Genomic DNA, 27,120 nt, shown 5'->3' on the forward strand with positions numbered 1-27,120 from the left:
TATTTAGGGTTTATGATTTAATGTTTAAATTTTAGTATTTAGGATTTAGGGTTTAGTTTAATGGCTTAGGGTTCAAGGTTTTTAATTATTTATATTTCATAGTTTGTGTTATATTTTTTTTAAAAATTTTGAAATATATTTATAACTATTCAAATATTATCCTTTAGAAAGAAAAAAATTAATCCAAAGGGTTCTTGACAGACGTGGCGGATATTCAGTGGCCTGTAAAATACATTCCTAGACAGTCCCCATGGCACAGAATTTGCCTCCAAAATTTTGACATTTTACTGAAGTTCCCGCCAGTTTCTCCCCTCATACCAATACGCCATGCCCATACATTTAACCAGCGCCCCCCCCCCCAAAAAAAAACCTTAATACCCAAAACCAGCAACAGGGGATAAACAATGGGAATCAAAGGTCTGCTTAGATTCATGAAACCTTTCATTGAACCCGTTCACATCAAGAAATACGCTGGCAAGCGGGTATTTTATTTTCTCCTTTTTTCTCCTCTTTTCTTTCTATTTTTCTTCCCTCAACATATATTCTATTCTGCAAGTTTTGCAGGTGGGTATTGATGCTTATTCATGGTTACATAAAGGAGGTATTTTTGTTTCAGTTGTATTCATTTATATATTTAAATTGTTAAGTGAAGATGGAATCAATAAGGTTGGACTGGTTTACGCAAAAATTGCAGCATATTCATGTAGCACGGAGATTTGTTTGGATTCAAACAGTGAAAAGAAATTTCGTTACATAGCTTACTTTATGCACAGAGTCAATCTTCTCCGTTACCATAAGATAACCCCAGTTGTGGTTTTTGATGGTGCAAGTATCCCCTCTAAGGCTGCCACTGAAAATGAGAGAAACAGGTTTTTCAACTTCTTGTTTACTTTAAATGATTTATTTTTATTTTAAATCTTGCCTTATATTGACTATATAGCTATTTCAAGTTCTTGGGCATAGTAGTAACACGGTTTTGACTTAAGGAGGAGAGAAGAGAACCGGGAACTGGCAATTGCCAAACTTAAAAAGGGTGATGTTAAAGCTGCAACTGAGCTTTTCCAGGTTTCATTCTAGCTTCCTTCTGCCTTTAATCCAATGTTTGAGCTACTCACTGGAACTTTTCCCATAGCATTTTTAATTTGGGTCTCTGATTTACTAATGCATATGTATTTATGATGTTTGGTGAAACACCCTTTTCCTGGGATTAATGGTTATGATGATAATTAATTAATCAATGTTTCTGTTTTTTTATATTCTTTTCTTCTAGTGTATGGGGATAAAGAAGTGCTATAAATTTATTACATTTTCTTTGAAGTTAATAGGATGAACCATTGCTTATGCTTTTGGATTGAATTTGTTCAACTTTTAATACTAAATTCTACTCCTGAAAATTTACCGAGAAATGTTAAGATATTCTCAAGATCGCACGGAAGCATGAAGTAAATTTCAGTACTGATTCTAGCCTCTCCAACTATAATTTACTTTTTTAGACTTCTCCTGCGATTGGACCTGAGCATGAACTATATTTTCTATTGGAACTTCAGCAAGTTTGATCCGGTTTTGAACTGTATAATTAGGCCATTTTGAATCGTTCACCAATCATTTAAGTTCCTTAAAATTCTTCATCTTTAGAATCATTTCTGCTAACATCAAAGGGCATATTTTTATGTGTTGTTGCCTGCTTAATTTTTCATGATGTTTTTATCTTTGTTTTTGACTCCGACATCTGCATGGATTTGTTAGCTGTTCTTATATAATTGTGGTCACTCTATCCTTTCATTTTCTTCATTGTAGAAAGCAGTGAGAATCACTCCAGCAATGGCACATCAATTAATTCAGGTAAAACATTTCCTATGATTTTTGCTCATCATGGAAATTTAGAATATTTCTCATTCCTGTTCCATTTAAATCCTTTCCAAACTTATATTGCTTCTTTTTTTAGATCCTGAAATCAGAGAAAGTTGAATTTGTGGTAGCTCCATATGAGGCTGATGCACAACTAGCATATTTGGCCACCCTTGAGGTTGAAAAAGGAGGAGTTGCGGCAGTGATTACAGAAGACAGTGATTTAATAGCATATGGTTGCCCAGCTGTAAGAACTTCTCCAGAACTATGATATGGTGTGCTGATGGAGGTCTTTTGCTCTCCTGATGACTTCTTTTCTTTGTTGATTACCTGAGTTAGTGGTTTTGTCTTATTTTGATGCATTTTCTGTTAACAGATCACATTTAAAATGGACCATTATGGCAATGGAGAAGAACTAGTTCTGCCAAAAGTTTTTGATTCATTAACTAGTAAACCTTCCTTCAGAAATTTTGATAAAGAATTGTTTACAGGTAATCTTGTTTCGATACATCAAGAGCTATGCTCTTCAAGTTTACATTTTTTGGGAAGCCTAGGTTGTCTAGAATGCAACTTTCACTAGAATAAAATTAAAAACATTTGATGAACTCAAATCAAGAACCATAGAGATATATCTTCATTAAGTTGGGCTCTTTATGCTTGTGATTGTTACAAACCTGAATCTTTTAATAAGTTGAGCTGGTTGAACTTCTCTGTGATGAGCCATCAGTTGTGAAGTTTTCCATAAAATTGTAAAACCAAAAAGATCTGTTTAACCATTTTTGTTGAAATAAACATATGTTCTCATCATTTGGACTCAAATTTACTTACCTTTTGACATTTTACAGGTATGTGTGTCCTTGCTGGATGTGATTTCCTTCCATCTGTTCCTGGAATTGGGATTGTAAAGGCACATTCCTTTGCTACCAAGTACCGGAACTTAGACCGTGTAAGTAGTCTTCTAAATGCTTCTAACCAGCAGCTTCTGTGCTAATAATGCGGTTCACATTTGATATTCGAAGATCTTTCATAGAATTTAAATCATGTTAAATGAGGCAAAATTGCAACATTTTTCTCATGGTGGAATTGGATCTCGTGTTTGGATGGTCATTTTCCTAAATTTAGAATTCGAAGATCTCTCAGCTTTGGTGAAAGGTGCATCTTACCTGTTAAGCATGAGGGAAACAAAATTTGGAATGACTAATTGTCTATGGAATTTCATTCCGTGCATCCACTAACCAGTCATTTAAGTAGAAAACTTTTTTGATGAATGACAATACAATCATAGAATTGTTTCTTGAGGTAATGAGTCACATACCTTGATATACTTTTCCGGTTTGCAGAACACTGTGCCGGTAACAAAAAGAATAGGGGGTTTTTATTTTCAAAGGATGTCTACTTAAGTACTTAAGCCAGGAAGCATATGCAAGAGATATTAGTGAACAAGAAAGTAATTGACTATTCAATCTAATGACCTTTCACGTAGGAAAACAAATAGCGTGCCAGAAATACATGGAAGTGTTTTTCTTTGTCTCTAGAACATTAAACCAACATGTCATTTACTTGTTGAAATTGTTGAGAATAAATGGCACGCTCCCATTAATGGCATCTATATGAGCTTTTGTTTTGAAAAATCTAGATGATGTATATGATTTTTCTAGTCAGGTCATTAGTATTTACAAGTCCATATTTTGTTGATATATATGTACAGGTTTTATCAGTTTTGAAGATTGAGAAGGGCAGTCAAATGCCAGAAGATTACCCCAAATCTTTCAAAGAAGCAGTTGCAGTGTTTCAGCATGCAAGAATGTTCGTACGAAGGAAATAGAATTCTTCATTGATCCATTTTTTGATTTTATAAACTTTTGCTTTCAACTTTCTTTTGCAGATATGATGCTGAAATCAAGGAGTTGAAACATCTGAAATCTCTTACAGAACAGCTTCTGCAGCATCTAGATGAAGGGCTTGATTTCCTGGGACCGTATCCTTTTCTTTCTTTTTTTCCCATTTTTTTACTTCGATTCTCAAGTTACAATGAAACTTCAAGTGATGCAACAAAGAGGTGATTACCAGGTATGAGGAAGAAATAGTGGAAATTGAGAAAGTGGTACATCCATAAGGTGAAATTATTTTGCTAATATTTAGTACACAAATTTCAATTATCCATAATGTGATAACAGTACTTGATGTTGGTAATACGTAACAAATATATTTGAGTGCACGGCATGTAATTTTTCCCTTGACCAAGTAAAAATGATACCAGAGAAATCCCTCCATTGGTAGCAGCTGCGATTGCTGAAGGAAAGTTAGACCCCACTACAATGGAGGCCTTCCACTGTAATCAACCAGAGCCTGATAATGTTCAAACTTCTGTTGAAACTGCTAACAATTCCAGACAAGCAAGCTGCTTCACGGTAGTTTCTTCACATAAAACCAGAGAGAAAAAGAAGATAGGCAAGTTCGTTAAACACACTTGACACCTAATGCTAAAGAAATGTGTTCATGTCTTACAAACTTTTTATTATGCAAAGTTTCCTGCTTCTTTTGATTAATTTCGATATACCTATATTTTGAGAGTTTCCATACTATTTTAAATTTTTATATCCATAAAATATTTATAATTTGGAATTACAGGCCGACTGAATTTTAACTCTTTTGGTAGCAGTCTGTTAACTGCCATTAACTCTTGATTGAATTATAAACTGAAACTTGATGTGGTTGAAAATTTTTAATTCATCTAGACATAGCGTATAATTTCCACTACGTCATAATTCCGTTAAGAAGTTAATGGCAGTTCGAGTAATCAAAACATGAATTGATTACATTAGTAAGCATTTTTATAACTATTTATAGAACTTACTAATAGAGTAGTGAACTCTATCTTAGTTTACCGTTTCCTTTAAGGCTTAGATTGTTTGTTGGTGTTGCCTCTACTTAAAATTTGCTTGTGCATGCAAAATGTTGAGTTCTGTGGCAAATCTTATGTGCCAAGCTCGTGCATGTTTAAATATCTGTACATAATGGTAGGTAAGAAACTAGAAAGCTTTTGTTTATGTTCTTTGTGCCGGTATGATGTTATGGTAGCAGGTACAATGAGCATGAAGCAAGTTGCAGTTTCAGCTGAAAGCAAGTATTTTCAAGATGCTGGACTGGAGAAACTAGCATTTCCAGTAAGAACTCACACAAAAAAAGAGAATGCGGTATTAAAGGAAACTCCATTGAATGTTCCGAATAACAATCCTTTCAAGAAAAGAAAACTCGAAGACGTGACTAAACTAGTTTCATCAGAAGGCAAGGATGAGAAGTTGGAAATTTCGTGTGTTTTCCCCGATAATAGTCAATTGACATTTTCTGAGAATGATTGTTTAAGTGATAGGAAACTCCAAATCTCCAATCAGATAGAGAGCATTGCTGAACAGATTTCAATGGTGACTGAGGTAGAACTTGCCGATACCTTGTGCATCAACATGGGATCCCAAGAAAGTGTGAGTTCTGATTCTAGACCAAAGAGAGTGTTTAGTGGAAGAAGAGTTCAAAATGATAAGTTGAAACGAAGTAATCACAACAGCTCAGAGGCTAAGAACAGTATTCTGAACTTCTTTGCTCGTGTGTGATCTTCCCATTTGTTTCATTTATAATCTACTTAGCAATTTTTTTTGTTGCTTCGGACCCAAGAAAGTTAAAGGAAGCAATCTTCCATTTTTATTTACATATGCTGATAACTTATTAGGGACCACTAGAAAAGTTAACTAAAAGCATTAGTATGCGTTTATTACTTAATCCAGGAAGAAAAGAACCTTCCTCTAAAACTCGAACAAACTCTGCCAGCTTAATGTTTTTTTCGAGTAAGAAGCTGTTTGAACCAGTAAGCTGACATCTTCGGGTACCTCTTGAGGGTGGAGTAATCAACATACACAATGCCAAACCTTGAAGTGTAGCCTAATCTCCATTCGAAATTGTCCAGCAGTGACCATGCAAAGTAGCCTACGACGTTTGCCCCGTTGTCGATAGCCTTTTTCAGTTGAGTCAGGTAATTCTTGTAGTAGTTGATCCTAGTAGTGTCATGCAATCCCTGGGCAAGTGTCACGTTTCCTGGGTCATCCATGCCTATAGAAAGAAGAAAATGTTAACAATATTCGATTTAAACTGCTATTATTCTATGAAATTTGATTAAGTTAAACTAAACCATACCATTTTCAGACAAAATTACAGTCGGATTCCCATACTTCTCCTTTATATACATCAAACACTTGTATAATCCCCAAGGCACATTGTAGAGCCAAGAAGAATATGCCTGCAAGCAATAAGATAACCATATATGATGCAAATGAATTCAACAGTTATTCTAAGGGAGCCAATGGATTGTCCTAGACTTACTCTTGGACCGACTGACACTCCTTTTTTCGCATCTGCACGAGCGAAAAAGAACAATAGTTCAAACTTTAGCGTAAACGAATTAGGATAGATTAATCGCATTTGTGAATCAAGAACTATTGTCTTACAAGCAAATCCGGCATTCCAATCTTGCTGATAGCTTAAAACTTTTGGTTTAGGCTGATGTGGGTCATATATATAGTAAGTGGTATACTGGTTAATGCCCACAAAATCAAATGATCCTTTCACCATCTTCACCTCTTGTTTTGTGAACTTAGGTAGCCTATTGCCCACAATCACCTGCATTGTCCTCGGATACTCTCCATATACAAGGGGATGGATAAACCTAAACAATTTTGCAAAAAGCAGTAAACTTATTAAACCAAATGCATCACCATTGAAATTATCTTTGGTGGGGAGATGAATATCAGAATATGTATCTACTGCAATTAAAGCCCTTACCATCCAACATGGAAGTCTATTGCTCTTTGAGCAGCATATCTATCAGCTTTTGATCTTGTAAGAGGCTCGTACCATACAAAATCCAAGAGAATCCCGATTCTTCCCTTTTGTTTTTGCTGAAAAATGCATGCATTTGTCAGTTAAGATTAGGGTTTCAATATACAAATGCATGCATTAGTTAAAAGCTATGGATCCTACCTGGTACTTATCTCGATATATTTGAGCTGCTGCTCCATGGGCTAAAATCAAATGATGTGCTACAATGTAAGGCTCGGTCCCGGAGTTGCCTGCAGTACAATTTCCATATGGTTTGGAGCATCTCCCCGGAGCAAAGAAGCCAGTATCGTACCCGAGTGCAGCAACGACTCTGGGTTCATTGAATGTCGTCCACTGCTTCACTCTGTCTCCATATGTCTTGAAACAAAAGTCAGCAAAATCCGCAAAATCTTTCCTGAAAATTCATTCAAAATTTTAGCCATGTGTTCTATTATCTGTGCATACATAGTTGCAATGCTACTTACACTGACTGGTAACCCAGCAATCCATTGTATTTCTTCTCAAGTGCTTCAGGAAAATCATAGTGGTTAAGATTGACATAAGGGGTGATGCCTGCAAAGGAACTCCAAATCAATCCAATCTGCAAAATACTCAAAAATCTTTTGATTTTGTTGAACAAAAAACTACCTTTTTCTAACAAGTAGTTGATTAAGTTGTTGTAGTATGCAACTCCCTTCCGGTTTACTTTCCCAGTACCATCTTAGTAAAACAATTGAGCAAAATGAATTAAGGAAACTTCATTAAAAACAATTACTGATAAGGATGATATTTTGTACCTGGGAAAATTCTGGTCCATGAGATGGAGAACCTGTATGCATCGAAGTTCAGTTTTACCATAAGATCCACATCTTCCTGTAACAAAATCAGGCCATCATTAACAATTGGATCTGAATGTTCATATTAGTGAAATTTACCTTGTACCGATGGTATTGATCCACGGTCACATCAGCGTTGCCATTATTAGCAACAATCCCTGTTTTAAGTAAACAAATACTTCATTATTTATTTAACAGCAAAAAAGTTGACGTGACTGTAACTTTTCACCGCATTAGCGTCAGTAAAACCCATTACCAGGAGTTTTAATGAAGACATCCCAGATGCTGGGGCCACGACCATCGCCATGAGTCACGCCTTCAACCTGAAAAGCCGACGCCGCTGTTCCGAATAAGAATCCCTTTGGGAACGCCTCTCTACTCAGACCTCCGGTATCGAACTTCACCGTCTCCGGCTGCAGTTGCGAGGGCTCATTCACTGCTTCGCCTGCAACGCAATAGATAAGGCCCACCCACAATAACAACAGACATATTTGGACTCTCATTTTCACGAGCTGGTAAATAGAGAAGGAGAGAGTGAAGAGTAGTGAGTGAGGAGTGTAAAGAGTAGCCACGTTTATTTATAGATAAAAACAAGGTGCGTAACTGTAATCTACACTGTTTTTCTGAAGTAAGTTTGGCGTTACATCTTCCGTGATGGGTACGGGACACTTTTTGACTGTCATTCTGCTTCTTCCTTTTTTTTTTACTCGTGTCCTTATCATTTTGTTAATTTGAATTAATTAGTGTTTATATACTTAATTTTAATAGATGAGTTTTTTAATAGATTTTTTTTATATATTCAAAGACTCAAATTTAAGTCATGCTTAAACAATATTAAGCTTCTTACAACTTGAACCAATAGATATTTTTTTTTCTAATTTCATTCCCTTTTCATGCATATTTTTTTGAAAATGATTTAAGGTAAACTAATTGAATGACCACTTAACGATGGAGTTAGTGTTGAAATGATTATATTTTTCAAAATTTCGTCAATATGACCATTTGATTAATTGATTGAGTTCAATATAGTCATTTGTCGTTAATATTTAAAGGAAGTGCATACGTGACAGTTAATAAAATTGGTATAATTACATATTTGATTCTCAATACTTGTAAATTCTATCATTTTGGTCATAATTTTAATTTAATTCAATAAATTTAATCACCAATTTTACCCATAAAAAATAACAAATAAAAAAAAGAAAAAAAAAACGGTAAACAATACCTGAACATCCGAGACATTTATTGCCCCAGTTACTGTTGTTGTACCAATCCCAACTCATCCCCAACTGCCACTGTCACTGTACCACCAGCTCTCTACCATGGCTTGCAGATCCCATACACACTATCATCAACTACATCAACCAAATCAACATTTTTTCCAGACATGTAATGGGTTCTATAAAACCCGAGCAAAACAATGTAAAGGGATTCTTCCCCACTTCTGAATTCGAAAAAGCAATAAAAGAAATTTTCTTTTATTATTATTTTTAACTAAACTTACAAACTTAAAAAGAATGAGAGAGGGAAGTTTACCTCTCGGCCAAGGACTTGCCGGTGATTGGAGCATTCGTTGCCCAATCTGAACGGTGAGAAGAACAACATATCTCGAGATCGGCCCGATCCAACGATAGACGACGGCGATCGGAGCATTGGAGAGCCGAAGAGTCTCGAGCGTTTTCATGTCGTTGAAGTTCATTTCACGTGAAACGGGCCCTAGATCAGAGATAGGAGGTCAAGACGAGTCTTCCGATATATTTTGGAGGCCAACGGCAGTGGCCAGCTATGGCTAAAGATGGACGACGAGCGGCCATGGTTTAGAGAGAAGAGATAGCTTCTCTCTCTAAAAAATGAAATGAGAAAAAATGAATATAAGGGAAAATGGCTTTTATAGGCGAACGAAACGGCGCCGTTTTGGCCCCTGATGGTCAAATTATCTCAACGGCCATTGCAAGTTTCATCAGTTTGCATTTTGGTCACCATGATGTGTTCTTTTCATTTTAAATTTAATGTCCTTATTTTTCTTTTTTCTATTTTTATTTTTAAGTATTAACTTTTTGGTTTATTTTCTTCTAGGTCCCTCTACTTTACACACATTTTCCACTTCGGTCACTGGTCCCCTATTTATTTTATTTATTTGGTTTTGTGCTCTGATTTGTGTTTGTTTTAATTTAGTCACTATTATTGTTATGATTTATTCAAATTTCGTCATCGATTTTTACGTTTATTCATTTTAGCCATTGTTTAGATTATGTTTCTTATTTTACTATGATTTAGATGCGATGTTTGCAATTTATTCATTTTTAGTCACTTTTTATTTTTGATTTGGCTATTATTTTTATTATATGATTCGGTTATTCATGATTCGGATAAAATTAAAAATTAACCCCTAACTTATAATTTTATTCGATTAATTTATTTTCTGTTATTTATATTTTTGCCTTTTAAATTTATGTTATTTTAATTTGTACCTTTATTTTTTATCATTTACATTACAGTCCTTTAAATTTCAGCTTTTAATTTTCTGTACTGGTTTTATTTAATCCTTATATTTTGATTTCTTACATTTCGATCCTTTTACTTTATGCTTTAATTTTAGCTTTGTATTTTTTATTTATTGCAATTTAGCCCATTTACTTGGTAATTGCTTTTAATTGTTGTCTTTAATTTCAATTTTTTAAATTAGTCATAGAATTTTAGATTTTAATTATTAAACTTTATCAAAAGGATTAGAGGATAGATTTTCTAACATTTCCTTATGACGTTGTCGGTAATCCATCAAGAAGTAGATGATCGCCTTATTCGAAAAGGGCACATATCACATTTCATAGCAAAAATGCTAGACATTTCTGTTTGAAGAATTGATCACTTATTAAATGTCCATTTGATTGTGGCATCATGAAGTGAAGCCCTCAAACTATTCGATAACATTGTTGTTTAGTAACACCAGAATGAGACCATTTAAGATTAAGATATTTTGGCACGAAGAGAGCCATAAGTACCCAGATTGGGGTATTTCCAAAACCAGATATCCCTAAGATAACAAGATTCAAATAAAAAAGACACGGCGAATGACCCTCAACACTTTGAGTGCCAGGGTCAAAAGATGAAAACAAAAAGATCTTACATTGAGAAACAGACAATTCATGCTTTAGTTGGAAGACCTGTCTTGAGAAATAAATTTGATTGAGCGATCGAGTCAGGGACAAAAATCAAGGCCATATATGTAACATCCCAAAATTAGGGTTAGTGATTAAAATAGAAGTTTTAAAACTTGGAGGTATGATTTCAAAAGATTGAAAAGTTCAGGGACTTATTTAGAAATATTTTGTGAAGGATTGTTAGTAATTATTAAATGAAGTAAAGGGTAAAATGGTCATTTGACAAGAAAATATAAGAGAATGAACCACGTGGAAAAGGAGAAGAAGGGAAAGAAAACTCTGGAGGCTTATTATCTTCTTCCTCTCGTGGCTTCAATGGTAAGGTGAGTTGGATTCAACTTGATTGTTTCTTTAATTTAAGGTTTGTTTTGATTCTTAGAGTGATAAGAAAGCTTAAGAGAAGTTTTAAATGGTTTAAAACTCAAAGATGAACAAGTTATGAGAGATTAAGTAAAATGAGTTTTTAAGTGAATTATTGAAATAGAAGGAGTTAATAGATTTTGAAGTTGAATTTGACTTGTCAATGGTCTAATATAGAAGTTAGAAGCAATAGAAGTGAATTTGGAACATGTTGAATTATTGGCTTAATTATTGAATTGAAGAGTGTATATGGGATATTGGATATTAAGATGAATTAAAGTGATCTAAGTTGATTAGAATAAGTGTAGTTAAGCTTAAAAGGCTAAAAGGAGGTTGTGGTAGAGGATTTAAGTGAGTTTGGTAAGATTTTTGGGTTAAAGAAGTGAATTATGGGTTATGAGTATCGGTACTGCTTCACCAGGTACCGATACTTCAAGAGTAAAATAGTGATATTGGGTATAAGGGTATCGATACCATATGAATGAGTATCGATACCATAATTCTGAATTTGATAAAGGCATTCAAGGGGGTATCGATACCTAGAAGGACAATATCAGTACCATTTTTGGAAATGAGAACTTCGAATGCAAAATGGGTATCGATACCCAGACTTGGTATCTATACCACAGCTAGGGAAGTATCGATACCCTACAGGGGGTACCGATACTACTCCAAGTGGAAATGAAATTAAGCCTTTCTTTTGGTATAAGAAATTAGGGATCAAATTATGATAACTGGAATGCTAATATATATAATATGTATGATTGTGTAGATATCGATCGAGAGCAAAGTCCGGAAAAGTTGACAAGTATTAGGCATCGAGAAAAAGATAAGAGAATAGTATTGACTAGTGAGGCCAAGTGAGTGCATATTAGTTAGTTTATGATGTTTAATGGAAATAAGACTTGCGACAAGCCTATTTCCTATAGTAGAATGTATGAGTTCATAGATATAAGCATGTGTTTGTTATGATTTATATGTGTTGACATGTTATTATATATATTACATGATTTGTGTAAAACATGTTAGTATAATAAGCCAGGTGAAATAGTATAAATAATCTATGTGATTATATAAGAATATGAAATAACTGATAAGATAAGGACATAAGGAATGATATGAGCATGTGAAATAAACTACGAGCTAAAGAATTATATAATATATGTGAACATAAGATAACCTAAGGGTAAGCTATATGATAGGGTACAAATGATTACTCAAGAAAGGTTAGGAGCTCAATGAGATATGACCTATGTGATCTAAGTGAAAATAAGAGAACAAAATATAAGTTGTGTGGTATAAATATAAATGATTATATAAACATGTAATATGAATTAGGGAATGATAATCTAGGTGTTTATATGTCTATCAGAAGATATAAGAATATATATATAAGCCATATAATATGCACTAAGTAAGTTAAATGTTATGTGATATGGTCTATGTAATTATATGAAAATGTTCATATTAGTACATGTATAAGTATATTATATGTGCTATGTGAGTATACATGTAAGTGTATATGTGAATGAACATAGATGATACATTTGATGATATAAGAATAATATATGAATCATATGATATGAGTTATATGGGAAATATATGTGAACAGGATATGACCTATATGTTTATGTGAAACCATGTGAAAGGATATGCACTATATGAAAATAAGTGATGTGCTTACATGATCACAAGATATGAGACATGACATGAGATATATGAAAGAGAAAATATATGTGATATATGAAAGTGAATCATATGTCTATATGAATATGGGAAATGATAAGAAAGAGAATGCCCATGTTATGTGAAATGAGAGCTAGAGATATAGTTGACATGCCAAGAGTCGAGGGTTGCCTATGTCATTCAGGACATATGGACAAGTCCTTCGGGATATATGTATGAGTCCTTCGGGACATAGATTTCATATACCACTCAGTGGGAATTATATGAGCTGTGATGACAGCATAGGTGCACAACCTCAATGTACTCACATATTTTTATGTTCTCACAGGTGTACATGGACTAATTAAAAAGATAACATAAATAAATTTAGTATGATTATATGTTTGTTTCATTGTGGAATGATATAAGTGATGTGATGATATGTATATGGTTTAGTTAAGAATGTTCGATACAAAAGCATATGACTAAGAATTAATAACAAAATAATGCTATTAAGTATAAGAATAATAATAAAGACAATGAAATTATATGTATATTTATGCATTTAATTTTTGATGCATAATTTGTGTTATAGTTGCATATGATTATATGGTGTGTGTATAGTAGGAATTAATAGTGATATGTTATAGTAAGTTTATTTATGCCTCACTAAGTCATCGAGTTAGCGTGTGAGTTTTTCACACGTAGGTTCTGAGAAGCAAGAAGAGAAGCTAAGAGTAGCAAGACAGGTCAGCCTCTCATTTACGAAGTTCAGATCAGAAAAGTATTTTGAATTTAAACAACAAGATGATAAAATCAGTCTATGAACAGTTCCAGATAAAACATCATAATTCCACCACTTATCGTCCAAAGATGAATGGAGCGGTTGAGGCAGCTAATAAGAATATCAAGAGGCTTATAGAAAAGATGACTGAAACTTATAAGGATTGGCATGAGGAACTACCATTTTCTCTGTTAGTTTATCAAACTTCAGTACGAACATCGACTGGGGTAACTCCATTTTCATTAACCTATGGGATGGAAGCAGTTTTACCTATTGAGGTAGAATTTCCCTCACTACGAGTTTTATCATAAGTAAAACTAGATGAGGTAGATTGGGTACAAACCAGATATGACCAGCTGAATTTGATTGAAGAAAAGAGAATGAAAGCTATTTGTCATGGTCAAATGTACCAAAAGAGGATGATACGAGCACATGATAAGAAAGTTCACCTCCGAGAATTTTATGAAGGATATCTCGTACTCAGAAGGATTTTACCTTTTCAGAAGGATTTCTAGGGGAAGTGGATGACAAATTGGGAAGGACCTTATGTTGTAAAAAAGGTTTTTTCTGGAGGAGCTTTAGTCATTGCTGAAATGGATGGACCATAATTACCTTACCCAGTGAATTCTGATGCGGTTAAAAGGTATTTTGCATGAAAGGAAAGAAGGATGTAAGACCTTGTTGTTCATCCATATGATTAATGATAGGTTTTAGTATTGGAGATTTGGTGATATAAAAAGGAATTCCACACCTTCATCATAATTTCGAGTTCCTTTTGACAGAAGCTACGCTCGAATCACTTTGCGGCGTGCCAGTTCAAAAGCATTTGTGCTATTGGTGTTTGAGGATGCCTATTTTGTCTTTACAAGAAAAAGTTTGCCATGTAAATTATTTACATGAATAAAAATAGGCATTTTCTTGCACCTTGATTTGAAAATTTAAAATATATAGTTTAACTTAAAGTACATAAAGTCATGATGTATTATTGTACAAAAAGTTCTGGAAGAGTACTGGTATTCTGAGGCTAATAATGATTTTAACATATAATGACATGATACATGAAACATTGAAGTGCATAAGAGGTTTCAGATATTTGATGATAATCTGAAATATTTGTTATTAATTGGATGGTTTGTTATTTTTACTGGTGGAATTCAAGAAGAACAAAAACAAGTTCAGATTCAACCAAAAAAGGATCAAGATGGTCAGCTAAGATAAATGATTATGTTTGCTGTACCCATGATAAGATTAAGTCAAGAATGGACAACAAAAAGGGGCCCTTGTTCGAAGAAAAAGAAAATACCCTTAAATTTTGTCATTGCACACATTTTAGGCATAAATAAGATCATTACATTCATAAATGCATGATAGCAAAACAATGTCACATCTATAGGTTTTTCAAAAAGAAAGCCGAATGTTCAAGATATTATAACTCTGAGATATGAGTAATCAAATCAAAATCCCTAAAAAGAGGGATATCCAAAGATTACATGAGTCTAGTACCCATAGAAGAATAGTGGAACAAGTTATTTCCAATGTTGCAGATTTGGTCTCCACGGAAGAGTAGTGGAAATAAATCAACCTTGAATCTGATCTTCACGAAAGAGTAGTGAAACAAATTCTTTTCAAGTCAATCCAATCTCCACGGAAGAGTAGTGGAAGAAAATCAATCTCGAATCTGACCTTCACGGAAGAGTAGTGAAGCAATGCAATAAAGCCTTCACAAAAGAGTAGTGAAGCAAGATCAGATCAAAAGTTCGATCTCCACGAAAGAGTAGTTGAACGAATTTTTATCAAAATATGAAGCCAATTGGACGAAAACTTCTTATCTTTCTATCTTTGTTTTATTCTTGTTAACACAAAAATAAGCAAAGAGGGGCAACTGTCAACAGTTGTTTTCGTCCGAGTCTCGATTCGTTATAAGTAGTATAATATTATTATATTATTATTATATTAGAATTAATTATTACAATTTTACAGGCCCAAATATGAAGCCCAAATTACAACTCGAATGCCCATTTACACATTACACCCGAATGCCCGGTTACAATAAAATCCCAGCAGATATGGCCCAGTTTAGGCCCAAACTTGACCCAAATAGCCCCACAGGTCCAAGAATATGCCTAAGTTTGATTTAGGGTTTCTAACACTTTCCTCTAACCGTCAGCAGATCATAGCCGTCTGATCTAGATGCAGACCCAACGGTCCCAAGTATAACCAACAGAAACCCTAGGGTACTCATTGTAACCCTAGGGCTATTTCGGCCACTACTATAGTGTTATGATGCCCTCGCTGCCGTTGTCTCCAACCAGCCACTGCCACGTATCACCGGATCCGTGAGATCTGAGTGCATTTAATGCACCCAGTCCCTCCACCGCACAGCTCACTGCCCCCTAGGGTGAGTCACCACCGTAGCCCCGGTGACTCACCAGGGTTTATCCTTTTAACTGTACCAAAGGGTGTACCAAAGAACCCTATAAACATGGCGAACCTACAAGAGAACAACAACAACGAAGCAAGCACCCAATACACAACATCCAAACTAGTAAAATAATGAGAAGAGAGTGAAGGAAGCCTTACCATCGTCGGAGTATCTACGCACCTTCACGCGCCACCGGAGAAGACGAAGCATTGAAGGTATAAATCTTATATTTACTATGATTTAGGGTTTTGTATGAGAAAAGGTTGTCAGATTCGGCTTGAGGAAGAAAGGGGGGTCGATTTGGTGTATTCTGTTGATATACGACCATCGTGAGTGGTGGCCGGCGACGGCGGTTGATGACGGCGATCGGCTGCTGACCGGGGATGAATTCCCTCCGGTGAGGGAATTCTAGTAAGAAATGAGAGCTTCTCTCTCTTTAGAGAGCCTAATGAGGCCTATTTATACCCCTCCCAAAACGGTATCGTTTTGGGGAGGGACCTGCGTGTAATTCGGGTATGGGGAAATTGAGCCCGAGGTCCCTGTAACTTTGTAACTTTATAATTTAGTCATTAAAAGCATGTTTTTATACATTTTAATTTTGTTTATCTTTATTTAGGTCACTGACCGTGTATATATATATAATATATATATATATATATATATATATATATATATATATATATATATATATATATATATATATATACTTTATGATAAATATCATGTATAGTCCTTGATATTTTAATAATTTACACTTTGACCTATATAATAATTTAGGGTAAATTACATTATTAGTACACTATTTTAATATTATTTCGAATTATGGTAATTAATATTATTGTTTTATATTTTAATCATTACTATAGGATTAATCATACCATTAGTCTTTATATCTTATATTAGGATTATTAATTTTAATATTTTATCCTATGTAGTTTTAATATTTAGTATTATAATTATTGATATTTATATTTAATAACATTAAATAGCAATTTATTTCAATTTTTTGTAAATTAATTTAAATACAAATTCATGATTTATTGCAAAAGCAATAATTAATAAACACTGGTACCAATTTTTAGGCGTTTTAGGGGTGCTAATCCTTCTCCATATGTAACTGACTCCAAACTCGTTTTTCTGGTAAGTAGACCATTTGTTGTATTATTTTAATATTATTCTTAAGAATTTTATTAGAATAATATAATATTTTGGTGATCAATCTCACCACATTAAAAGATTGGTGATGACTTTACAACATAGTGTTTCATCTAATTCAGGAAAGATAAATACTCACTTTTTCGAGATTAGTTACACTAAAGTGTACTATTTGTACTCTCCGTTGTGGGGCAGAGAAACATCTCAACACTTAGTGGTTAAAAGAATAATTATTATTTCTAGAGGTTTCGAGTTCGAACACCAACAATTGCAAGATATAAACGTTGATTTGTCAAATTATCTCGTCACTAGGGTTGCATATATATAAATATTATTTTTTCTAAGAAGATTACTATGCCTTCTTCACTTTTGATTTTATATTCAAGGAATTTTTCATTCTATTTCATATGAATCATTTTATATTTTGTACAAATAAATTTTAAATAATTCTATAAAATTAATAACATAACACTTACATGATTAAAAATAACACTCTCACTATTTTTTTTCTCTTAAAAATATCTAGTTTCTCTCAATACCCCATCTATGGAGACACGTACATATCCAATTTTTTAAAACTATTTTTATCTTATTTTAAATAAATTTACAAAACAATTTATTATAAATACCCCATCTATGGAGACACGCTTATATATCCTATTTTTTAATATTATTTTATCTAATCTAGGAATAAGTTTCATAGTGAACAATAACTATATTTTCATTTTTTATCATATCTAATAGTAAAAAATGAGCACATAATAGTCTTATTATTTAAATTGGGTAGGTGGAAATTCGATTTTCATTTGTCGATTTATATATAGAAAATATATATTTTTCTTTTACTTTAAACAAATTTACATTCTTATTTTATCAATTTGTCATCTTATTCGTTTTTTTTTTCATCTTATTATTTTATTAATAGAAGATACATAAAAAAAATTTAAAATATATAATAATTTTAATTTTTTTAAAAGATGACTATCCCATCCCACCCTGCGATATATCCCTGTCAATAATTATTTTCATTATTTTATCACATCTAACAATACAAAATTGAACGCATAATATCCTCATTATTTAAATTTCAGATTTTTATTGGTTAGATTTTATATACCCAAAAATAATAAAATATTTTTTACTTTTAATTTAAATAAGCTTATAGACTTAAATTATCAGTATGTTATCTTATACAATTTTTTATTGTCAATTCTAATTTAATAATAAACATCATAGTAAACATTAACTATATTTTTGTTATTTTATCATATCCAACAGTAGAAAATTGAGCATACAATATCTTAATTATTTATATAGAGTAGGTGAGAATTCATACTTTCATTGATTGATTTATATATACCATTTTTTTTATTTTAAACTAATTTACAGACTTATTTTATCAATATGTCGTCTTATCCATTTTTTTTATTGTTTGATCTAGTCAAATAATAATTTTCAGTTTGAATAATATTTATATTTTCATTGTTTTGTCACATCCAACAATTAATATAAAATTAAGCATACAATATCCTAAATATTTATATTAAATATTTGAGAATTCAGATTTTCAGTGATTGTTTATATTTACCCAAAATTGAAAAAATATATATATTTTTATTTTAAGTAAATTTATAGACTTATTTTTATCAGTTTGTCATCTTATTTATTTTAAAGTAAACAATAATTATTTTTTCAGGTCCAACAATATAAACTAAATTCAAATTACCTTTTAAATTGAATATGTGAGAATTCAAATTTTAACTGGTTCTATTAAAAAAATAAATTTAAGGTGATAGATTAATTAAAAATCCTTATAATTTAATTGACAGAAAACAATAATTTCTTTTATTATCGATAAAAAATATGACTTCATTATTATAAGTAAAATCTCGTTTTCCTAATTAATTAAATAACATACTTATTTTATTCATTTTTTTCAATCACATTATTTCATTAATTTTGCTCAGAAATGGAGAAGATATTTATATTATAAATATATTTAAATAGTACACTTGATGATATATTGTGGATTAGAAGTTATTTGGGGTGTTGAATAATGATGAGGAAAAACAAACTATAAATACTCTATTATTTCTGTTTGCAAAGACAAATGTGACCCACATAACTTATGCAAGTTGAATCATCTCTTCAACCTTTTCAGCCTATGCTTCTTCTCTTTTGTTTTTTCAGAAGCACGCGAATTTGACTTTTTTTTAGACAATAGTCCTAATTCGATTTATTAACCAATTAATTCGGATCGAGTACTGCAGAGATAAGGATTATCCTCCCAACTCAATTTGTTTCATTCGTTTTTTTATCAATCTGGATCAAATACAAAGTAATATATATTTAAAGAAAATTCTCAATCATTTTACATTGAACGTTTATACTTTTGGCATTCTTGGTGCTTGAACACGTGACCTCAAGGAATAACAATAATTCCTTTACCACCGATGTCACTTGGTTTGTATCCTATTCATAAATTTCAGGATTCAAATCTATGATCTTACTTAAGAACTTAGTGTCTCATCTCACTAGACTGAATTTGATTGTTCGACTGTATGCGTTCAAAAAATAAATTTACGTGATAGGTTTATTAAAAGAGTTATTCATCCAGTAAAATATAAATCTTGTTATATACTCAAAATTCATTATACCTCAAATATGAAGAATTTTTTTTGTTTCAATCTATAATAAAATATATCATTTGTTATTACTATCTCTAATTAAATTAATTAAGAGAATATTTTAAATTTTATTTTTAAAAAATATAATATTTAATTATAACTTTATCTCTAATTAATTTAAATTACTATAAAAGAAATTAATTTTATATCTTTTTTGAAAAATTATATTCTATAAAAAGTTCTGATGACCGTCATAAAAAATATTTCTAATTTTTTTAGTTGTTTAGAGTGATTATAAAATAATATATATTCAAAATATTTTTTTATTATTAACAACACACCTGACAGATATAATTTTTTGAAATTAAATTATTTATAGAAGATAATATTTTTTTATTAAGACCGTTTAATAAATTCAAATCATTAAATATAAGTACAAGAGTTTTGAAGACTTTGAAGTGAGAAATCTCTCATTAGTACTACAAAAGGATCACCTCCAAATTAACAGAAAATTCAAAGAAATCCTGAAAAGCAACGCCATTATTAGGGACATGCCATCTTTGACCGAACAACCAGATGTCAGGTCAACGTTTTGTTAGAGGTGTTATCAAATTTTAAAAATACAGAGATTATTATCTAGCATATCAGGAATGCTGCATTACCTTATTTGATTTATTTAATATAAATATACAATTATAATGTGATGTTGAAAAATATACTAAATTATCCTTGTGATAAGTTAAACTTTTAATATTAAATTAAAAAAAGTATATAAAATTCATAAAACTAATTCATTTTATTGGTTAAATATTATAAAATTTTTACATTTGATATATTATTAAATTACATCCAAAATAGTTAGTTATGTAATTAAAAAAATATACAACAAATGGAATAGTACGTAAAAAACTCATTATTTTAAAGATAATATTATCTAATTTGATCAAAATTGATAAATAATTAAAATTTTATATAAGATCATTACTCGAATAATAATATTTCATGCAAATTAAATTCCTTATTATATTAGGCTTAAATTGTCTCTTTGTTATTAACATTGATAAACTTATTGCATATTAATATTAAAAAATTCAAAATAAAATCTTATAGTTCATGTTTTAATTTCTTTTTTATTAAGTTAAGGTGATTGAAAAATAATATATGTTTTAAATATTTTCAATCATTTGATAATAAACTTCACCTTTACAATTATTGATGATTGAACACATAATCTTTTAAAAACTAACGATTTTTTAAACACCGATATAAATTAGTTCGTGCATATGTCTTAAATTTGATTTGTACGTTAAAGAAAGGGTGTGTTAGATTGGATGCACTTGCGGAGAGAGTGTTGTTGGTCCAGTTGAGCAGGCGGCAAAGTGAGAATTGGTATGGTCCACAGCCCATACGGATGCATGCCGCATCACATAATTGAAACCCTGTCAATTCATTCAATCAATTTGCTACCCCAAAATCTTGTACATTCATATTGACTTTCCACCACTTGGCAGTGGGAAAGGAATGCCCCCCCCCCCCAATCCACTTGCATATTATTAAGGGATCATAGATAGAGAACATTAGACTTGGGTTTGATGGTTTCATTTTGATTCGATTTAATAAGGTTATGTTAAAAAAAATTCAGATCGAGTCAAAAATTTTCAGATTATGAGTTTGGGTTGTATCGAGTTCAAATTTTGGATGAAAAATATTATATCCAATCTAAAAAAGTAATGTAATTATACATTATATATGTAGATATAATTATAAAAATATTTATCTTTATATTATTATTTTTCAATTAGATTCATATTTTATCAAATAAAGTTAAAAATTATATATATGTTTATGTTGGGTAGGGTGTGGATTTTATCTCAAATGGAGGGCCGAATTTCGGGTCGGTGAAGTCATCTTAAACTAGGATCGAGTTGGGTTTCGGATGAATCCACCTTAAACTCAAGTGGGGTAAAGTTTCTTGTGGAAGGTGTATTTTTATCGAGTCAGTTCGATTGATAAAAAACCCAACCCGACCCAAGCTCATCCCTAATAAAATCATAGATGATTTAGATAAATAAGAATTACTATTACGTAATTACTCATCCACTTATTCTCATGATTTTATTAAAGTCATCCAACTATTTTTTTTCCAGAATCATTACTAAATTTATGTTTTTGTATAACGGGTGAACAAAATATAATCAAATGTAAGTTTAGTGAGCATTTTAAAAATAATAATTAGATGGTCAAAATAAAATCAAGAGAATAATTGAGTGAATAAATACATAATTTATACTATTATTTATCTAAGCAAACAACAATAAAATTTTATACAAACAAAACAACAGGATGGAATGGGCGGGTCAAATTTTTATTTGTCTCTGTTTGATTTGATATACTCCTAATCTAATTTAATTTTGATTCGATTTTAAATAAAATATTAATTAGTTTAGAGTAAATTACAGGGATAACCACTTAATTATCGTCCCTTTCATTTTGACTACCGATGTTCCGATTTCGTCAATCAAACCACCTAACTATTTAAATGCTTCAATGAGACCACTGACCGTTAACATTTAACAGAGATGGTAATACGACAATTAACAAAATTGACATAATTATACTTTGGTTCCTCAATATTTACACATTTTATCAATTTAGTTATCATTTTAATTCAATTAAATAAGATGTTACCGGATGGATTTAAACAAGGGATTAAATATGAACTATAACCTCACAGCCCAATATTTTGTTTATGCAGCTAAATATGTTCTTTAATTGCTTTATTTACCATAGCATTTTCACAACAATTTATTCACAATTCTCAATCAGCATCTTCTTTTAACTAATGCCCTTTAGGATTTCTTTTGGTCCTTTAAATGTCTACTTTTGCAATTAGGCATTCCTAAGATAGATGTGGTCTGTTGGAGAAATCGATTCTGTTCTATACAATTTTGTTTTCTTTATTTTTGAAAAATTAATGCAAGCATCATGAGTCGAACTTGTTTCCAGGAATATTCCATCTTTTTATTCTATTTTGAATAAAATGATTTGAATTTTTCTTTTCAAGTTGAAAAATATATTAGTAAATCAGAACAAAAATTTGCTTTCCATGGAATTATGAAAATACATTTGGTAACCATTTTATCATAATAGAGTTACGAGAAATAAGATGGAAAATTCTCACATTTATATGGTTTCGAACTAAGATCAAAGATTACACATTTTAAAAATGATTACAAAATCCATTACGTCGGTGATTAAGATATTTGTTATTATCCCTTAAGGTCTCGGGTTTGAGCACCACGTATGTAGGAATACGAGCGTTAGTTATCAAATGATTAAGAGTCTTTGAACATATAATACATTATATTCATCTCATACTTGTAAAAAATTGTTACAAAAGAATATTTTTTTATATCTATTTGGAAATTAGGGTCAATTTATCAAATAAATTTAAAGTTAATATTATATTTATATGGATAGTGTTTTTTTAACTCAGGTCTGGAACAAAAAAAATATGTATATAAGTTGAATAGTCTAGGTAATTACAGGGTAGTATATGTTTAGAATTTTCTTAATCTACTGACAGTATATACGTTCTACAGACACATCGCTCGAATTCAGGACTTCTATTATATATTTTTAAATATAATAAATTTGCTTATTATACATGTTTTAAATAAATCCATTAACCCAAAACAACCACACCCATTTCCCCATTACCCGAAAGGCACAAACAATCAAGCCCTGGCCCAAGCCAAGATAAAACCTAATTTTTAATAAAACAAAACGTAATAGGCTTAATATACATATTGACCCTTGAACTTATCAATTTTTCTCAAATGACTCTTTTACTTTTTTCTGGATCAATTTAGTATCTTAACTTAAAATAGTTATTAAATCAATATCTGGTACGGATATGTCATTTTAACAACTAATCAAATTATGACACACACTTAATGAAGTGAATCTTTTCAATCCAAAGATTCGAGTGGAATATCAACGATTTCTGTAAAATTACAATCCAAATCCGTAAATTTGTTTTAAAATCATAATTCAATTACTATCTCCTAATAGGTTAAATATTCCCTTTTAATAAATATAAAATATTTTTAATTGAAAATTATATATAAAAAAGGTAATGAATTCGAAACCACTATGATTATAACTAAAAAACCTGAATTTATAACTTACAAAATTTAATATATATTCATGGTCTATCTCCGCACTTAAACTAGGATTCTTCATGGATGGTTAACCGTACTGTTTAACCTAAACGATCAGTTAATTGTTATTACGGTTACAAGATTTTTTTAATCGTAATCTAACCGTTAAAAAATGGTTAAACGTTATTAACGATTATGTTACTGCCTAAGGGCGGAACATCGTGAGGCCAAGGGGAGCCTTGGCCATGTCAATTATTTTTGTAATTATTAATTAATATTGAAAATAAATAAAGAAAAATTTACCAGGCATCCCTCAATTAACAAAAATTGCATTTATGAAAAATAAAAATATTTAACCCCGCTATAATAAATTCCTAGTTTTGCCTTTGTTACAACCTATAGGTTAACCTACAATTAACCTATTTCAATTATTTTTTTAAAAATAACACAACATAAACGTTTTAAAGTTTCAGAATTCATACTACATAAAAGTGTATCATTTAACACATACTTACACTAGTGTAAATGAATAAAATTAAAAAAAATGTAACACTTAACACATATTTACAACGGTGTAAGTATGTACATCTCCCAAAAAGTGTAGCTTTGGTGTAAATATATACATCTCCCAAACCCAAAAAGTATAGCACTGGTATAAGTATGTACATCTCCTAATACAATTATAAATTTAATTTATTAACAGTTAACCGTTTATCAAAATTCGTAGTTGTAACATTAACTTTAACCGTTAACCATAATTTTTAATGGTTCGGTTGACCAAAATCGTTTAACATTAACGATTCGATTAATTAACTTGTTAAATATAACACTTATACCGATTAACTGAAACCATATAAAAAATGTAGGCAGAAAAATGATAGCAACGGTGAAAGGTCGATGATTCTGTGTTCTTTAGGAATATGAGACATAAGGTCTGAACAACTCAATTTGGTAGGGCATGTAAATATCGATCTTCGTTGGGAAATACAACGATTCATGAATTTCTCGTGAATTGCATTACTGTCCTTTAAAATTTTCCCTAAGTTGCTTACCATTTTTGCTCAAGTTTTGTCCTTACAAGACGAGGCATGTGTTGAAATTTACTTAATTTTTAAACTCACACCAAACTTACCGAAACAAAGAATTCTACAGCGTCAAAACAACAACAAGAAGCCATCTTAATGCCTTAACTAGACCTGTATGATAACACGACAAGGTTGATAAGCAAGAAGCAAAGTGATGAAATTGCGAGATGTCGTGATAGATTGAGTGCAACCGATGAGGATTGATCAAATATTTGAGAAGAATCAACAGGCAGCGGCATCCCATCGCTGTTCAGAGTGCAGGAAGAAGGACTCGAACCGTCTTCGCTCATCATCATCGCTTGTAAAACTGTGGAAACTGTTCGAATGTATGCAGTTCGATTCTTCGCCAGCAGCCACGTGAGACCCATCAGCTCGCAATCTTTGTTCCGCATCTTGGTGGTCCTCTCATCCGCCTTGCTTGAATTCAAAGTATTCTTCTTGCTCAGCTGCACCATCGTTGTTTTCACATTAGAAGAAATACTAACACTTAGCAAGCTGATCATTAAACTCAAGACAAATTTGGTACATGCTTTTGAACAGCCAATTAATTAATTAGCTGGTTTTAACATTTGATAAAGAATCAATGTCTAAGCTTCCCTTTTTAATGTTTTTGTTCGAAATAATTTGGGTGATTATAAAATAATGCATGTTGAAAATTTCTTTCGGTCATTGATAAAACATATATCCTACTTTAACTATTGCTCGAATCCGAATCCTTTAAAGAAAATAACAATACTTTAACCACTAAGTTGTAATGGCAATGCATAAAAGGGCTATTTATCTAAGAAAAAAATGGAAAATTAGCATGAATTCTTCATTCACTAAGATCATATCCACCCTTTAAGCTAAAGAAAAAGAAAAAACCACTTTCCCAATTAGCAAAAACGAGTGAAAATCCCTGATTAGATCTTCAGATGAGAACAAACTAATTGTAAAGCAAGCATACAAAAGAAACAAGTTGAGAAAAGTTACCAAATGAAGAGTTTTCAAGCACTTGTTGCATCCCCCAAGACCGGGGAATCCATTAACATCGGAGCTGCTACTTAAGCAATTTCTTTCCAATCTCTCCACATTGTCGTCCCCGACGAGGTTGCCCTTCTGATCAACCAAGAAAGCATCAGGGCAAGTGAACGTGTGAAGCCTGATGCCACAGTTGCAGTACACCGCATCGCATGTCTCGTTTGGTTTAACCAACTCCACTCCTCTCCGTCTCAGAGCTTTCCCTAAATCATCAACACACGTTTCCGAGTCATCAGGCAACAATGGCATGTCGTACGACGGGTTGCCCTCCACAACCGCCGGTGAAACTCTTCCGGTCATGCCGAGTGCGGTGGAGGAGTAGGCGGCGTAAAGCCAAGACGCGAGTACGGGGCAACAGCGGCTGCGGTGTAGCTGCCCCGTGACACCGCTGTTTTTCTTAGTGCCGCATGCATTTTTAATGCTGTGAAAGAGCTCCTCGGGTAGGTCTAGTGGACAACCGGCGACATTTGATTGCTCGGGAAATGCAGGGATCGTTGCAGGCGGCGATGATGATGTTAGAGGAAGGAGTTGGACGCTTGCTGTGTCTGGGTGGGATATAGTGAAGGAAACAGGGAAAAGAAGGGTGACAAAGAGGAAGAAAGGGAAGGTATGTAGGGACATTGATTGGGGAAGGTGGCTCGGAAGAGAAATGGGGCGTGCCTGGTTTTGGGTGTTGGGTTGATGAAATAAAAAAGCTGGGGGAACTGATAATGGTGGTGGGGTAAGGGAGTTGGGAGAAGCGAAGAGATGGTAAAGAAATAAACTAAGAAGTGTGATTCAGAAAAAGTTTGGCAATATGCTACCTCCTCTGCATTTATTTATAGATTTTACAAATCAAGGTGTTATCTTTTAAATATACTTTTAATATTCTTATCTTTATAATTTAAATTAAATTTGTAATTCTCATTGTCAGTTAAAAAATACCAATATAATATCGGTTTTTTATATTTTAATGATCAAAACCTTATTTATTGATGGACTATTTCGGATTAGGTTTTATAAAAATCTATTATGACTAGGGGTGTTCAAAAAACCATTAATCATTAATTGTAATTGTTAATCAGTATAATCGGTATATTTAACATGTTAATTAATCAAATCGTTAGAAATGATGGTTAACGATTA

General features: G+C 32.0%; 3 protein-coding genes across 3 annotated transcripts; 1 reads left to right on the top strand and 2 right to left on the bottom strand.

Moving 5' to 3' along the window:
* The first annotated feature begins 237 nt into the window (after window positions 1-237).
* On the top strand, window positions 238-5,497 carry LOC120166109 (exonuclease 1-like). The gene is made up of 12 exons (XM_039175470.1): window positions 238-482; window positions 565-601; window positions 695-869; window positions 987-1,065; window positions 1,798-1,842; window positions 1,946-2,095; window positions 2,225-2,339; window positions 2,694-2,794; window positions 3,557-3,654; window positions 3,734-3,826; window positions 4,109-4,299; window positions 4,933-5,497. Exons 1-12 carry the CDS (start codon window positions 405-407, stop codon window positions 5,457-5,459), a joined length of 1,689 nt encoding a protein of 562 aa, XP_039031401.1. The 5' UTR covers window positions 238-404; the 3' UTR covers window positions 5,460-5,497.
* Window positions 5,498-5,522: 25 nt separating this feature from the next.
* Window positions 5,523-8,104, bottom strand: LOC120166110 (beta-glucosidase 44-like). Its single transcript, XM_039175472.1, has 11 exons — window positions 7,810-8,104; window positions 7,653-7,711; window positions 7,515-7,590; window positions 7,366-7,437; window positions 7,203-7,290; window positions 6,880-7,132; window positions 6,682-6,797; window positions 6,348-6,565; window positions 6,223-6,254; window positions 6,037-6,139; window positions 5,523-5,952 (listed from the first exon to the last, which is right to left on the bottom strand). Exons 1-11 carry the CDS (start codon window positions 8,054-8,056, stop codon window positions 5,675-5,677), a joined length of 1,542 nt encoding a protein of 513 aa, XP_039031403.1. The 5' UTR covers window positions 8,057-8,104; the 3' UTR covers window positions 5,523-5,674.
* Window positions 8,105-25,010: 16,906 nt separating this feature from the next.
* LOC120165940 (uncharacterized GPI-anchored protein At4g28100-like) lies at window positions 25,011-26,640 on the bottom strand. The gene is made up of 2 exons (XM_039175369.1): window positions 25,948-26,640; window positions 25,011-25,421 (listed from the first exon to the last, which is right to left on the bottom strand). Exons 1-2 carry the CDS (start codon window positions 26,614-26,616, stop codon window positions 25,077-25,079), a joined length of 1,014 nt encoding a protein of 337 aa, XP_039031300.1. The 5' UTR covers window positions 26,617-26,640; the 3' UTR covers window positions 25,011-25,076.
* Between the last annotated feature and the right edge of the window lie 480 nt (window positions 26,641-27,120).

The sequence above is a fragment of the Hibiscus syriacus genome, unplaced genomic scaffold (assembly GCF_006381635.1).
Source record: "Hibiscus syriacus cultivar Baekdansim isolate YM2019G1 unplaced genomic scaffold, ASM638163v2 tig00111621_pilon, whole genome shotgun sequence".
Lineage (NCBI taxonomy): Eukaryota > Viridiplantae > Streptophyta > Magnoliopsida > Malvales > Malvaceae > Hibiscus > Hibiscus syriacus.

Bases quoted from the DNA above. Each gene is read 5' to 3' on its own strand.
- LOC120165940 (XM_039175369.1), bottom strand. From the start codon at position 26,616: ATGTCCCTACATACCTTCCCTTTCTTCCTCTTTGTCACCCTTCTTTTC. The intron at 25,422-25,947 runs GTAACTTTTCTC...ACGATGGTGCAG, and splicing joins GCTTGAAAACTCTTCATTTG to CTGAGCAAGAAGAATACTTT.
- LOC120166109 (XM_039175470.1), top strand. From the start codon at position 405: ATGGGAATCAAAGGTCTGCTTAGATTCATGAAACCTTTCATTGAACCC. The intron at 870-986 runs GTTTTTCAACTT...TTTTGACTTAAG, and splicing joins ACTGAAAATGAGAGAAACAG to GAGGAGAGAAGAGAACCGGG. The intron at 3,827-4,108 runs GTATCCTTTTCT...AAATGATACCAG, and splicing joins GGGCTTGATTTCCTGGGACC to AGAAATCCCTCCATTGGTAG.
- LOC120166110 (XM_039175472.1), bottom strand. From the start codon at position 8,056: ATGAGAGTCCAAATATGTCTGTTGTTATTGTGGGTGGGCCTTATCTAT. The intron at 7,591-7,652 runs GTAAATTTCACT...ATTTTGTTACAG, and splicing joins ATCAATACCATCGGTACAAG to GAAGATGTGGATCTTATGGT. The intron at 6,255-6,347 runs GTAAGACAATAG...TCGCTCGTGCAG, and splicing joins TTGGAATGCCGGATTTGCTT to ATGCGAAAAAAGGAGTGTCA.